The sequence below is a fragment of the Polypterus senegalus genome, chromosome 2 (assembly GCF_016835505.1).
Source record: "Polypterus senegalus isolate Bchr_013 chromosome 2, ASM1683550v1, whole genome shotgun sequence".
Lineage (NCBI taxonomy): Eukaryota > Metazoa > Chordata > Cladistia > Polypteriformes > Polypteridae > Polypterus > Polypterus senegalus.
This window is the reverse complement of record NC_053155.1, coordinates 32,038,925-32,055,023: the sequence shown is the minus strand read 5'-3', so window position 1 is coordinate 32,055,023 and position 16,099 is coordinate 32,038,925. Positions and strand designations below refer to the sequence as shown.

At 40.9% G+C, this 16,099-nt stretch overlaps 1 protein-coding gene across 2 annotated transcripts in view; it reads right to left on the bottom strand.

The window, feature by feature from the left end:
- LOC120522845 (E3 ubiquitin-protein ligase SH3RF3-like) overlaps positions 1-16,099 on the bottom strand; it is a 649,404-nt gene that overhangs the window by 470,224 nt on the left and 163,081 nt on the right. For both annotated transcript variants that reach the window (XM_039743546.1, XM_039743547.1), the window contains exon 2: positions 4,301-4,339. In XM_039743546.1, the coding sequence (XP_039599480.1) occupies positions 4,301-4,339 (39 nt within the window). The remainder of the gene's footprint in view (positions 1-4,300; positions 4,340-16,099) is intronic.

Here is a 16,099-nt window from a genome sequence, read left to right as displayed (position 1 = left end):
TTGGTGGAACTGTTACTTTTATAAGGAGTTGGCAAGTGAGAATAATAATGTACTATGCACATGTGAAAATAACTTACTGTACATGTTAAAATGATCATTAAATAGGAATGTAGTGCACACTTAAATGTAAATTTGTCAAAGTGATTCAGGTAGAGGGAGCCACAGGGCTGAGTGCATGTCAGATGGGACGACGCCTTTCGTTTCATTGTCCACTGCTGCTGGATTGCTGTTCCAAAAGAATCGACAACCTAGGAGCTGACAGCGAGCAGTGCTAGCTGTGTGATAAATCTCTGAAAACACTGTAAATGACCCAAAAGAAAATCACTTTCAATCACTTTCATCAGGGCTCGAGGATAACGATCATCTGTGATAGTTTGGGCTGACAGTTCTCCTGAGCCAGTGGCAAAAATCAATAATATATTAATTAGAGTCGTGGAGCAGCTTGAAAAGAAAGATTACATTAAAGGATCATCCTTCAAAAAAAGAAGGAAACAATGGGTAATAAGCAATTAAGGACTAAAGGAATCGCCTAAGGAGATCCAGACCTGTGGTATGGGTTGAGTCCTTTCCCCTATCTGCGCTCTGGAGAGCACGCATAAGCAAGGAGAATAACAACGGCTTACGTGATTGCCATAAGATGCTCTATATTCTGTAGTCTGCCTAAGAACACTTTGTTAGCATAACTGCCTCATGCAGCGAGTATCCGGAATTCACATCCCACACTTCTCTATGTACAGTATGCATATTGTCCTTGCATCTGCCCGAGTTTTCCTCTCATATCCCAGCTATGTGCAGGTTCAGTTAATAGGTCTGTGAGAATGTCAGTATAGGTGTGTGTATGATAGTGATGGCCATTTAGATTCACTTTACTGATTCAGTTCTTTCAATTTGCCAGATTAAGTGAATCAGTTGATCTTATTCATCAATAGAGTCAGGGACAAGTGGCAGAAAAAAAATTGGATATGTTCCCTCTGAATAAGTCATATCACAAATGTATAATCAAACAACTCATAAATTACATATTCAACACCCTGATAATGAATCTAGTTTCAGAGAACAAAAGCATGACAATGCATAATTCAAATAAGACGATACCTTTAAGAATCATAAGTAACAAGAATTGAGTGCTTCATTCCTGGGTAATGATACAGTGCGTGAATCAAATGAAAAAAAAATTGTGTGTCTCATTCTTGGGTAATGATTCAACTGGAGAATCAAATGATTACAAATTGTGAGACTCATTCTCAGGCAATGATTCAGTTCAATGAATGAAAGTCATGCGTCCCGTTCTTGGGTAAAGAATCAAATGAGCACGAATCAGGGAATTCGTTTTGAAGGCAGTGATTCAGTTCACAAATCAAATGAATGAGAATTGTGTGCCTTGTACTCAGAAAATGATTCCCTTTGCAAATGTAATAAACAAGAATAATGCGACTCGTTTCTGAGTAATGATTCAGCTCGTGAATTCAATTGAAAGAGTATTATGTGCCAACCTCTCAGGTAGTGATTCAAATTAACAAAAATCTTGAGACTCATTCACAGGTAACTATTCAGTTTGCAAATGAAATGAGCAAGAATTTTGTGATTAGTTCTTGGGTAATGAACCAGTTCAAAAAAATCAAATGAAGGAAAATCATGCACCCCATTCTCGGTAATGAATCAGTTCGAGAATGACATGAACAAGAATCATGAGACTTGTTTGCATGCAATGATTCAGTTCACAAATTGAATGAAAATTGTGTGCCTCATTCTTGGGTAATGATTCAGTTTGCAAATCAAATGAACAAGAAATATGCATGCAACTCATTCATGAGTAATGATTCATCCCAGAAATCAAATGAAGAAGGTATTATGAGTTTAGTTCTCTGCTAGATATTAAAATACTAATTATGTGTGACCAAGTTGTTGAATGTAAAAAGGGGCACAAATGTATTACTTTAATATTATGTATATTATATATATATATATATATATATATATATATATATATATATATATATATATATATATATATATATATATATATATATATATATATATATATATATATATAGACCAGTAATGGCACACTGCACAATAATGTGCTGTGAATGCACTTGACTTTAGCATTCCGAGATTTCATCCCTTTAATCTGTACAGTACGTTCGTTTCCTCAGAGGTTGATGCGCTTGCTGCTTCCTGACCAGCTCTTCTTTTCTCCACCCTAGCAGCCCGCTTCTTCTCTTCTTTCGTCAGCATCTTTTCTCATTAATAATGAATAAGTCAGTGTTTGTGTTGCAATTACTTAGTACGTTTTCTTTAATTTTTCACTTAAGCTGGCACTTAAGTGATCACTGCCTCAAGAATGATTTAAGATATGAAGAGGTAGAGGAAGTGACGGTGAATGTGGTAGGAATGAGAACTGCTGCCCGCAGCCGAGAGTTGATTCTACAATAAAACAGAAAGAGGAATAACATTGGAGGCCAATCATCACCCTGAAAGCGGAAAGTAGACGTCATATAATAGATGTGTACCAAATTTGAAGTCAATATTTCAAAGTGTTAGCGAGCTACAGGTGATTTAAAATTCTGGAGAGACAAACGGACTGCCACGGTAGCGTATTATATTGGAAAATAAAAGAATATATATATATATATATAGTCATACACAAGCAAGTAGGGAGCAGCCGACCGGCTCAAAGGAGCGTGATACTTCCCAGGAAATAGGTTTGGAACAAAGCACTAACACCTCCGTCTTTTATTCAGCAGGAAAACACAAGAACAAACAAACCGGTAAGAAGTCATTAACAGCATTATAGGACCCCAGGCAAAGCAGTGCACTTGGGGTCCCTACCTACACAACCACTCAGCAAGTCACAACATACATAGATTAACACGGGGCCACTATGCTGCAACTGCCCAGCATGCCCATACATTTTGTCAGCCCTAGAAGGGTAAAGAAAGCATGTGACCATGGACAGATCATGCAGACTCCACAAAGAAGCAAGAGATCAACCCAAGAAACAAGTGTACAGAGCACTTACAGCTCATTCAGTCATTCTTTCATTTTCCATTGTTTATCTGAGAGTGGGTCGCGGGGGCAACAGTCTTATCATGAAGCCCATCTGTCCCTTTCCCCAGCCACACTTGCCAACTTATAATGTGGGATCATGAGGCTTTATCTAGCCATCTGAGAGACAGAATCCTCCCAGAGATCTCTGGGTCTTCCCCAGTGTCTTGTCCCAGCTAGTCATCCCAGTAAAACCTCCATAGGGAGGCATCAGTATCAGACCACCTCAGCTGGCTCCTCTTGATATGGCGGATCAGCAGCTCTTCTACAAGCCTCTTGTGGATGTCTACACTTCTCCCCATATCTCTAAGGGATTGCTCAGTCATTCTGCAGAAAAAGCTCACTTTGTCCGCTTGCACCCATGATCTCATTAATTCTTTCAAAGCCCTTATGGCTGTGTGTGTGGGCATATATACTACACTCCATATGTAGCTGTGGAATCAGAAATGGGCACATTCCACTCACACACAGTTACCCAGACCAGAAACTCAACCAGGGTGAGGAAGTGGTAATTGTCACACTGCCATACATTTGTTAATTTAACCAACATTTTTATGTTGGCCAGTAGTGCTAAATGAACCGCTAAGGGAGACATGGTAAATTAGTGTAGAGTATTAAGCCCATGTCTTCATACATTGATGGCTTGTAAAATGTAAATAAATATTAATTTATTATTGAACAAATCATTCTGTTTATTTGTGTTTGGCCACTGGATGGTGAAGATGCAGTCCTGGGTTAATATCTATGTCCAAAAAGAAGGCCCGAAAAAGCACAAAGATCAGTGGAGGGCAACCAGTGGAGTTGAATGGTAGTTTACAAAACGCCCAGAATATCTGAATTCCTATTTTTTTATAAAGTGTTTAACTCATTCATGTAATGTAAGTGTATATTGACTCTCACACTCCCATGGCCAAGATCACCCTGTAAAATGTGACAACGGCTAAACGTCTAGTCATTTAGATTATTTTCAAAATCTGCCATGTAAAACTTCTTTATGAGGTAATACACAACTATAAATACCCATACAGGGTCATGAACCTTAAAGTTAACACAAGCAGTTGGGTCTGAGGTTAAATCACAGCATAAACGTCAAAGGACGAGGCAGAAGACAAGTCAAGTGGCTGGTAAAGGTGAGCCTGTGATATCAGACACATGCATCATGAGAAAAGGCCAACTGCACACAAGTCTGCATTTGAGGCAGCATGGCGTCAATATATGCATTTACAGTACAAGGAGGTTTGGTTCAGCTTACCGTGATATGATGTTCCACACACATACTTCTGTGAGTACCCTACAAAAAAAAAAAATGAAAAATGGTAAAAAAGTGATCAAGTATTTTGAACAGAACAATTAAGTTACAGAACCTTCATCTGAACACAACAGAACTTCTCTGTGCCTGTTGGAAATTCCCATTGGTCCAACTTCAAACCAGCTCACGCTGAGGGAGAATTGGGTGCAAGTGTGGGACCAGCCCAGGATGGGCTATCAAATCATTAACTCAACAACAACAACATTTATTTCTATTGAACATTTTCATACAAGTGGTGCAGCTCAAAGTGCTTTACAAGATGAGGAAAGATTAGGCTAAACTAAATAACAAAGAATATAATAAAGTCTGATGGTCGGGAGGACAGAAAAAACAAAACAAAAAAAAATCTACAGGGGTTCTGAGGCCACGAGACCACCCAGGTCCCACTGGGCATCCTTTATTTTTTTTTTAACATTTTACTGAATTTATTAAAAGCAAACAACATTCCATACAAGCAAGTTAAATTTTATAAAACTAAGTACAAATCAAATCAACCCCCACCCATGAGAAAGAGAATAGTAGGAAAAATAAGTAAGTAAATAAATAAAAATAATTGAAATAAATGTAGCCCTAGGCTCATATAATATAATATTCCCCTTAATAATGTTTACTGGTTGTTTCACTTTGTATTTTGTTTAAAAAAAAAAAAAGTTTTACGTGGTTTGCGGAGGCTTCAGAGCTCCAGGCGGTGTTAACGCGAGATTCGGTTGGACTCGGAGAGAGGAAGAAGCGGGAAAATTAAAAAAAAAAAAAAGGAGGGGGTTGTTGGAGTTGAGCGGGAGAGGTGATCGAGGGGGTCAAGGTTGCGAAGAGGCACGGGAGACTTGGAGATAGCACTACAGGTGACCAAAGAAAAACCTGGCTGCTCCTCAGGCACGGAGGAAAAACAACAAGTTTCACCCCTTTTGGACGGACTAGCTTCGTTTCGTTTGCAGCGTTTTGCCGTGAGCCTGCTTGCAGGGCAACTCCATCATTTTTCCACAGCGTGGAAGTGCTGTGTTTGGACAATGGACACTGGTTTTCACTTCACTTATTTGTGAGTACTGTGACCTTTAATGTTGGCTCGTTAGAGTGAACAAGCAACGCTTTGTGTTTTTTTTTTTTTCGGCTACCACGTTCCCGAGCGTCGACCAGGCTTGCAACGAGGGGAGTTTGTGTAAATATTATTTTTTATTTTGGTGGCCGCTGGCTTGGTTGTGTGTGAGTATGTGTGTGTCTGTGGGCCCCTAAACTTGTTAAGTTAACGTGAGGTTTTAGTAATTAAGTTTGCTCATATTATAGAGTTGGTGTGTTTTTTTATTATCAGTGGGATGTTTTAATTGCTGGTAAAAGCAAACAGCTAAAAGGTACATTTGTAAGGTTATAGTACACTGCCTGAACTTATAAGGTATTTGTTGTGAAGGGTAAATATATTGAAACTTGTGTGAATTTTATAATTTCTGTAATCTATGATTGGTGGGAATTTTGATTGGTCTTAACTATAAATGGTTTTATTTATTTATTTTTTTGATATTGTTCCAATTTACTCAATACATTTTCTTATGGTTTGGGAACATATTTGTATTGTGAATTGTGTTACAAATTACTAATTGTGAAACAGCTGGCAAATTATTACTGGGAAGTAGGTAATAGTTAAGGGATTCCAATTTATCCTCTAAAACACATACTTAAAATTAAAGGGGTTTTCTATAAATCGGTTTAGGGAAATAGAATTTACAAACTTAGGGCACTATCCTATGGCTAAAGGGTAAAGAAAGCGCTACATAAATTGGAGGTTCCACTGAGATCTGAACTCAGATCGCTGGATTCAGAGTCCAGAGTGCTAACCATTACACCGCTGGGATATATATATATATTTTTTTTTCCCCTTTCATCATTTAAATCCCCTTTAAACTTAAAATATCATTTATAATAATAATAAAATAAAAAGGTACAAGAATAGTTTGTGTAGGAGTTTCAGTTATTAGCAGAGTTATAAGTCGCAGTTAAAACGTAACGGCTACCCAAAAAGAGTTTCAGTTACAAGCTAAGTTCAGTAGCTGGTGCAGAGAGGCCAACATAGATTCACTCCATGCCTTTGTATTGTGTGGTGTTCCTGCTGAGACTGAAATGTCTGACATTGAAGAGACAGCACATTCAGTGAAGATTTTTGGAAGAGTTAAAGTAAGAGACATTCAAACTGATGCTGAGACAGGCAGCAATCGGGTGCTCTGTGAGTGTCGTTACAAAGTAGATTCAGACCGCATTCCTATGTACTTGCAACCATTGAATGGAGATTTAAAATGGAAAGTTGTCCTTCTTTCTGACACTTTGGATGATTTCTCAGCCAAGCTGCACCAACTACTGAAAGATGAGGGAAAAACAGTAAGTGATGTGCATGCTTTGCTGTCGACAGATGCTCCCCAGGCAAGTTCACCTGAATCTATCATCAAAGCAGTAGGGGATCTGTTAGGAAAAACCCTAAGACCAACCTACGAGAACAATGCCTTCCGCCGTTTGTGCATGTTCTCTGGAAACCAACTCACTCCTGCAGGTGAAGAAAACCTGGAGCAGTGGCTTGAACAAGCTCATCTGATGATTGAAGAGTCTGACTGTTCGGATCGAGGGAAACGAAAGAAAATAGTGGAGAGTTTAAAAGGTCCTGCACTTGATATAATTCAGGCGATTCGGTTGAATGACCCTAATGCCAGCCCCAATGTTGATGCTTTAGAAAGTGCTTTTGGGTCTCCTGAGTCTGGTGAAGACCTGTATTTTGCATTCCGGAGTTTACATCAGCAATCTAAGGAAAGGCTGTCTGACTTCTTACGGAGATTAGAACGCTTACTGATCAAAGTAGTAAAGAAGGGAGGTCTTTCTGGCTCCAGAGCAGATCGTGCCAGAATTGATCAGCTCATAAGAGGGGCTACAGAATCTGATATGATGTTAGTGCAGTTGAGACTCAGAGAAAGGAGAGAAAAGCCTCCCTCTGTTTTAAAGCTGTTAAGTGAGATACGGGAAGAGGAAGAGTTTGAGATGGCACGAAGTAAGTTAAGCACATCAATAAGACAAGTAAAAGCTGATGATGGATCAAAGACCAAAGAAACAGAAGTCCAAGTGTTAAAGGCAGAGATAAAAGAGTTGCGCCACCAGTTATCTGAGTTAACCACAAAACAGCAAGACACATGTCCAAATCTAAAAGCTAAACCAGCTAAGATATGTACGGACACTGAAAGAGAAAGTGAGGTACAGATGTTAAGGCAACAGGTACAACAGTTGCAACAACAGTTAACTGTAATGTCCGTGTCACACAGCTCTGTAATAAAAGAACCCCAAAAGAAAGAGTGAAGGAATAAATACAAAGCAAAAAAAACATATACTGCAAAAGAGTTGGAAAGTTACTTCTGCTACCGATGTGGAGGATGGCAATATTGCCACCAATTGCAGTGTCCCTGAGAACTCTGCTAAGGTCTTTCAGAAATTGCTCAGTGCTCTTCGAAAAAATAAGGCAGGAAACTTGTTAACTAAAAGTGCAGCAGAATCTAAGGAAGTGGGCTCTGTCAACCAAAGCACAGTTCAGGTCCCTCAACCTGATGGCATTCCTAAAGGATTGATTGGCCCCTCCATGATGGCTGATGTGACCATTGAGGGACAGCCTTGTAGAGCACTAATTGACAGCGGCTCCAGAGTCACTATTATATTTGAAAGTTGGTATTCAAGATATCTTCCCCATGTGCCAGTTCAGCCAGTCACAAATTTGGCTATATGGGGCCTGAGTGACTCTGACAACCCATACAAAGGATATGTGGCAGTTGATCTAGAATTTCCCTCCAAGTCAAAAGGGTCTGTAGAGACTGTCTCAGTGCTGGCCTTAATATGCCCAGATCCAAAGAGCCCTGATCCTGTCCCTGTCATTATTGGAACTAACTCCAAGAAACTACGCTCTCTGTTGATTTGCTGTGAAGAGCTTGATGTAAATGATGGAGCTCATTCTCTAAAAGTATCTGCTCTCACTCCAGAAGAGCCAACATTATCCACCGATCCACATATGGGAGTAGTTAGACAAGTGAAGTGGAAGGGGCCAGGCCCCCTTACCATCCCATCTGGAGGAGTGCAAAATGCTATCTGCACAGTAGAGCAGCAGTTGCCTATGAGGAAAAATATCCTGATGGTAGAGGCTGATGAGACCACCAACCTTCCCGCTGGTGTACTGGTTCCTCCAGCTGTGCTTACACCCTCAGCCATGGATGTTAACAACTTCACCCTTGTGCTGAGAAATGAATCTCAAAAGGAGACTGCTATACCAGCAGGTGCAGTGTTAGCCCAAGTTTACTTAGTGGATACTGTCACTGAGATTAGGAAAGATTATTGTCTTAAAACCTGCATTGACCCCAAGCTGTTCAATTTTGGTGAGTCACCCATCCCAGAGGCATGGAAGACCCGGTTAGCCACAAAGCTATCGGAGAGAGCAGATGTTTTCTCTTTAGATGAGTGGGATGTGGGCCTGGCGAAGGGTGTGACCCATCACATAAGACTAAGAGACTCTCGACCATTCAGGGAGAGGTCACGCAGAATTGCACCTGCTGACATTGAAGACGTCCGGAGGCATCTTCAAGAGCTTCTGGCAGCAGGAATAATCAAAGAGTCGCAAAGCCCATATTCATCCCCTATTGTTATAGTAAGGAAAAAGAATGGCAACGTTAGGATGTGCATTGATTATAGTGTACTCAACTCCAGAACCATTCCAGACCACTCCAGGCACTTGACTGCCTGACAGGAAGTAAATGGTTCTCTGTTCTGGATTTGAGAAGCTGGTACTATCAGGTGGAAATGTCGGAGGCAGACAAGGAAAAGACAGCCTTTATTTGTCCTCTTGGGTTTTTATCAGTTCAATAGAATGCCCCAAGGTATAACTGGTGCTCCAGCAACCTTCCAACGATTGATGGAGAGAGCTGTCGGAGACATGAACCTGCTTCAAGTCTTAGTGTACCTGGATGACCTCATTGTGTTTGGGAAGACGCTGGAGGAGCATGAGGAACGTCTCCTTAAAGTGTTGGATCGATTGAAAGAATGTGGCCTTAAAATCTCCATTGACAAATGCCAATTCTGCCAACCCCAAGTGAAATTTTTGGGACACATCGTCTCTGCCTCTGGAGTAGCTACAGACCCTGAGAAAGTGAACACTGTCACTCAGTGGAAGAAGCCCACCGACTTAAAGCTCCTCAGGTCCTTCTTAGGATTTTGTGGATATTATAGGCGGTTCATTGAGAATTATTCTGCCACTGTACGCCCTATCACTGAGTTGACCAAAGGTTACCCCCGTACTCAACAAAAAAGAAAGGTGATAGCTAAAGAAAAGAAATGTAGTTACTTCAAGGTGGGTGAGCCTTTTGGCAACCGTTGGACATCAGCTTGCGATGATGCCTTTCACCAAATAATTCAAAAGCTTACACATGCACCTGTATTGGTGTTTGCAGACCCCACCCAGACATACATTCTGCATGTAGATGCAAGCCTGAATGGATTAGGGGCTGTGTTAAACCAACAGTATCCCGAAGGACTTCGCCCAGTTGCCTTTGCCAGTCGAAAATTGAGTCAAGCTGAAAGAAACTACCCTGTCCACCAGTTAGAATTTCTAGCATTGAAATGGGCAGTAGTTGACAAGTTCCATGACTACTTGTATGGAGCAAAGTTCACAGTGAGGACAGATAATAACCCGCTCACATATGTTTTGACTACCGCTAGGCTGAATGCCACAAGTCACCGATGGTTAGCCGCACTTTCGACCTATGACTTTAACATCCAGTATAAGCCTAGACTGGAAAATATTGATGCTGACCTGCTGTTGAGAAATCTTCAAGAGACACAGGAAGACTGGGTGAATGTCTCCCCCACTGGAGTCAAAGCCCGGTGTCATCAGATCACTATATGGGGGGCCACAAATTGCAGCAGCAGATTTATTGATCAGCTTAGAGCTACACCTGATGCCATTCCTACTGTATATGCTCACCTCACACAGATAGAATTGAGTCCACTTGAACAGCTTACCCACAAAGATCTGTTGGAAGCCCAGCGCTCAGACCCAGTCATTGGCAGTGTATGGCAGCAGGTGAAAATGGGTAAAGATGTCTCTACTCCCAGACATATCAATTCTGATGTTGCTCTCTTGCAGAGAGAAAGCTCAAAGCTCAAGATCAAGCAGGATCTCCTGTGCAGAGTCACTAAAAGACCCCTTGGAAAAGAGGTGAACCAGTTGGTTTTACCTGCTCAGTATAAGCCCATGGTATTGAAGTCTCTGCATGATGACACTGGTCACCTGGGCATTGACAGAACCATAGAAATTATTAAGGACCGGTTTTACTGGCCCAAAATGGCTTCAGAGATTCGTATGTCCAGAATTGTGAAAGATGCATTGCTAGAAAGTCTCTCCCACAAAGAGCTGCACCTCTCCAACAGATCACAAGCAATGGACCTCTGGATTTGGTGTGTATTGACTTTCTTTCCATTGAACCAGACTCAAAAGGCATAACAAATGTTCTAGTAATCACAGATCACTACACAAGGTATGTATGCTCAGGCATTCCCAACAAAAGACCAGAAAGCCATGACAGTTGCCAAAGTCCTTTTTGAACAGTTCTTCGTCCATTATGGATTGCCAGCTCGCATCCACTCAGATCAGGGATGGGACTTTGAAAGCAGAGTCATTAAAGGGTTGCTGACGCTGCTTGGCATACGTAAGTCAAGAACCTCTCCATATCACCCCCAGGGAGACGCCCAACCTGAGAGATTTAATCGCACTCTTTTGTCAATGCTTGGCACCCTTGACCCTGCTCAAAAGCACAAATGGAGCCAGCATGTAAGTCAATTAGTTCATGCTTACAACTGCACAAGAAACGATGCCACAGGATTCTCACCCTACTTCCTCATGTTTGGAAGTGAGGCATGTTTGCCAGTTAACCTGTGTTTTGGCTTTCATTTGAAGCACAACCAGTATGTGGCTACCATGAGAAAAGAGCTCCGGAGTGCCTACCAGCTTGCATCTGAGGCTGCTTCTAAAAATCATGAAAGAAAAAAGCGATATTATGATACCAGGGTCAAAGATCAGGTACTGGAGGCGGGAGATCGTGTACTGGTCCGCAACCTAGGAATCACTGGGAAGTATAAACTACAGGACAGATGGAAGTCACTACCATATAACGTTATTGCCAAGCTACCCAATCTTCCTGTGTATCGAGTCAAACCTGAAAGAGGGACAGGTATAGTAAAGACAGTGCATAGGGATCATCTATTGCCCATTGGTTATTTGGTGAGGATGCCTAGCAAAATCGACACAGACACATCACCAAAGAAACCAACAACCAAGGCACAAAGGAACATAACTGATCACAAAAATGAGTTACGGCCTACTGGACACAACAAAGAGGACTGGACTTCTGAGTCTGAGCCTGAAGAAGAAATCAATAGCTATCCACCTCAGTTACAACTTCCCACTTATGGATCAGTCAGAAATCAGGATAACTTGCCAAGAGATATTCTGCAGACACATAATACAGTTCCTAGTTCTGGTGGTAGTGTTCAGGACTTATCAGAGAATGAGGGACACATGGCTGAGCTCTCATCAACCACAGAGCTCATTGACGAACTGTCAGGGAAACATTTAGATTCTGAGGTAGACACAGAGCTAGCACTGGGGAACATGTCTGCTTCTAGCACCTCGACTGTGGATGCTGACTCTACCAATGAACTCCCTGTAAGAAGGACAGTGAAGCCTGTCCTGCGCCTTAGCTATGATGAACTTGGACAGCCTACAGAGAGACCTATCACTATAGTCTACAGAGGCATGGTAATTCAGATTAGTTATCCCGGTTCGATAGATGTTAGCAATGCTGAACTCTATTAAATAAGCTATGTCTAACTAGGAACCACCTGCTCTGATGTAAATAGTCTAATGGGGACATTCAGACATTTAAGAGGGGGAGGGTGTAGCCCTAGGCTCATATAATATAATATTCCCCTTAATAATGTTTACTGGTTGTTTCACTTTGTTTTTTGTTAAAAAAAAAAGTTTCACGTGGTTTGCGGAGGCTTCAGAGCTCCGGGCGGTGTTCACGCGAGATTCGGTTGGACGTGGAGAGAGGAAGAAGCGGGAAAATTGGAAAAAAAAAAAAAAAGGAGGGGGTTGTTGGAGTTGAGCGGGAGAGGTGATCGAGGGGGTCAAGGTTGTGAAGAGGCACGGGAGACTTGGAGATAGCACTCCAGGTGACCAAAGAAAAGCCTGGCTGCTCCTCAGGAACGGAGGAAAAACAACAAGTTTCACCCCTTTTGGACGGACTAGCTTCGTTCCGTTTGCAGCGTTTTGCCGTGAGCCTGCTTGCAGGGCAACTCCATCATTTTTCCACAGCGTGGAAGTGCTGTGTTTGGACAATGGACACTGGTTTTCACTTCACTTATTTGTGAGTACTGTGACCTTTAATGTTGGCTCGTTAGAGTGAACAAGCAATGTTTTGTTTTGTTTTTTTCGGCCACCGCGTTCCCGAGCGTCGACCAGGCCTGCAACGAGGGGAGTTTGTGTAAATATTATTTTTTATTTTGGTAGCCGCTGGCTTGGGTGTGTGTGAGTATGTGTGTGTCTGTGGGCCCCTAAAGTTGTTAAGTTAACGTGAAGTTTTAGTAATTAAGTTTGCTCATATTATAGAGTTGGTTATTGTGTTTTTTTATTATCAGTGGGATGTTTTAAGTGTTGGTAAAAGCAAACAGCTAAAAGGTACATTTGTAAGGTTATAGTACACTGCCTGAACTTATAAGGTATTTGTTGTGAAGGGTAAATATATTGAAACTTGTGTGAATTTTATAATTTCTGTAATCTATAATTGGTGGGAATTTTGATTGGTCTTATCTATAAATGGTTTTATTTATTTATTATTATTTTTTTTTAATATTGTTCCAATTTACTCAATAAATTTTGTTATGGTTTGGGAACATATTTGTATTGTGAATTGTGTTACAAGTTACTAATTGTGAAACAGCTGGCAAATTATTACTGGGAAGTAGGTATTAGTTAAGGGATTCCAATTTATCCTCTAAAACACATAAAATTAAAGGGGTTTTCTATAAATCGGTTTAGGGAAATAGAATTTACGAACTTAGGGCGCTATCCTATGGCTAAAGGGTAAAGAAAGCGCTACATAAATAAGGGAAGAGAATACACTTCCTCAATTTAAATGCTTATTCTAAAATGTTATTGATTAGATCCTGCCATGTTTTTAAAAAGTTTTGCACAGATCCTCTAAGTAAGAATTTGATTTTTTCCAATTTCAAATAATATATGACACCAGTAACGGCGTACTGCACGATAACGTGCAGTGAATACACTTAACTTGAGCATTCATAGTTTTCATACTCTTTCACTGTACGTTTGGCATTTGTTTGCTCAGAGGTTGATGCACTTTGAGCTACATTATTTGTATGAAAATGTGCTAAATAAATAAATGTTGTTGTTGTTGATGAACTTGCTGCTTCCTGAGCAGCTCTTGTTTTCTCCACCCTAGCAGCCCGGTTCTTCTCTTCTTCCGTTAGCATCTTATTGCGTTAAAACTGATTAAGTAAGTTTATGTGTTGCAATTACTTAGTAATTTTTTCTTTAATTTTTCACTTAAGCTGGCACTTAAGTCTTTAATCTGCCTCAAGAATGATTTAAGATATAAAGAGATTTGGGAAGTGACAGCGAAGGTGGTAGGGATAAGAACGGCACCTGTACGCATGCGCCGAAAGGCCGCCCCGCTGCCCACTGCCAAGAATTGATTCTACAATAAAATAAAATAAAAATCATTGCCCTGAAAGCGGGCGGTAAAGGTCATGTAGTATATGTGTACCAAATTTCAGGTTAATTGGTCAACTGGTTTGCGAGCTACAGGTGATTTCAAATCCTGGACAGACAAACAGACAGCCATGGTAGCATATTATATAAGAAGATCAATTACCCACTGACTTAGAATAGGTGAGTTAGGATTCTTCCAGTTGAGCAAGATAAGTGTAATAAAAGCGATTACAGTTTGTTTGTCCTTCTCCACTTCAAGCCCGTCTGGGAGCCCACCAGACACAGCTATTAGTGGATCAGGAGTTATTGTGACACCCAGGCTGTCTGTCAAGCTTCACGTGAAAGAATTAGATAATGAGACATGCAACTCATACATAATATCACATTATACTTTTAAAAACATATACAGTATATATATATATATATATATATATATATATATATATATATATATATATATATATATATATATATATATATATATATACTAGGCTGACCCGCCTTTTAAGGCGACCGACTTTTAAGTTGACCACTTCTTAAGGCAATTCAATATGTAGATCAATTTGATATTTTATACAAACTCATTAATTTGGTTATATTGCATTTGAGCGGTATTACTTTAATACTCGTAGTTTCTGTTATTTTTGTGATGAAATTTAAACTTCTATATTGAGGTCGCCCTTTTGAACCCCCCTGATATTTACTACGCGGTGAGGCATTTGTACTCCATCAACATTAATTATTTCCAGAGACATCATTTTGTCTGTTTTTCCAGCGCATCGCGCACAAAAGCAAGGGAACGATGGGAGCACCAGAACTCTGCTCACATCATGTCGCTTCGTACCGCAAGCTGCAAGTAGTAAGTCTGTGATAAACTGAATACCTCTACGCTTTCCACTCACGGGATGGAAGGACAATCCCGACCGCTTTTATATAGTAAGAAAGAAGAAGAAGATATCGCACAGTCTGGAGTAGAAAATCATCTTGTACCTGGAAAAATGAAACTACAAATCCCATCGTGCATTGCAAAATAGACGGGGCGTGTGTGAAACTCCGCGCCTGCGTAGCACTCACGGGACGGAAGGACAATCCCGACTACTTTTATATAGAAGGATATATGTGTGTGTGTGTGTGTGTGTGTGTTTAAAATTCAGTTCTAGATTGTGGAGAATTAGTCTATCCATTCACTTTTTACCACTTATCTTATTTTGGGCCACAGGGGCAGTAGTCTAAGCAAACATACCCAGACATCTCCTTTTGGAGATACTGAGGCATTCCCAGGCCCTCTAAGGGGTATAATTTTTCTAGGGCATTTTGGATCTGCCCTGGGGTCTCCTCCCAGTTGGACATGTCTGAAACACCCAGGCATGCAGGAGGTTCCCTAATCAGATGCCTGAACCACTTCAATGGGCTCCTTTCAATGTGGAGGAGCATTGGCCATGCTTTTAGTTCCTACTGAATGTCTGCATTCTTCACTCTGTCTCTAAGGCTGAACCCAAACACCCTATTACAGAAAGCTCATTTCTGCCATTTGTATCCTCAGTCTAGTTTTTTGGTCACTACTCACATCCAGTGTCCATATGTGAGGTCAGGAATGTAGTTGGAGTAGTAAATTAAGACCTGTGCATTTTGGTTTGGCTCTCTCTTCACCATGACTGATAAGCATAATGTCCACGTAACTGCTGATGCCATTCCGATCTGCCCGTCACTCTCTTCCGCACTTGTGAACAAAACCTCATAGTATTTAAAGTTCAAGGCTTGAAGTAGCACCTCCTCCTCAACCTGACAACCGTGACCTTCAACTTGGAGGTGCTGATCCTCCTCCTAACTGCTTCACACTTGGCTGCAAACTTCCCTAGTGTGTACTTGAGGACATCACCCAGTGAGGTCAATAGGATCACATCATCTGCAAAAAGCAAAGATAAAATCCTGAAGACACCAATTTGGAC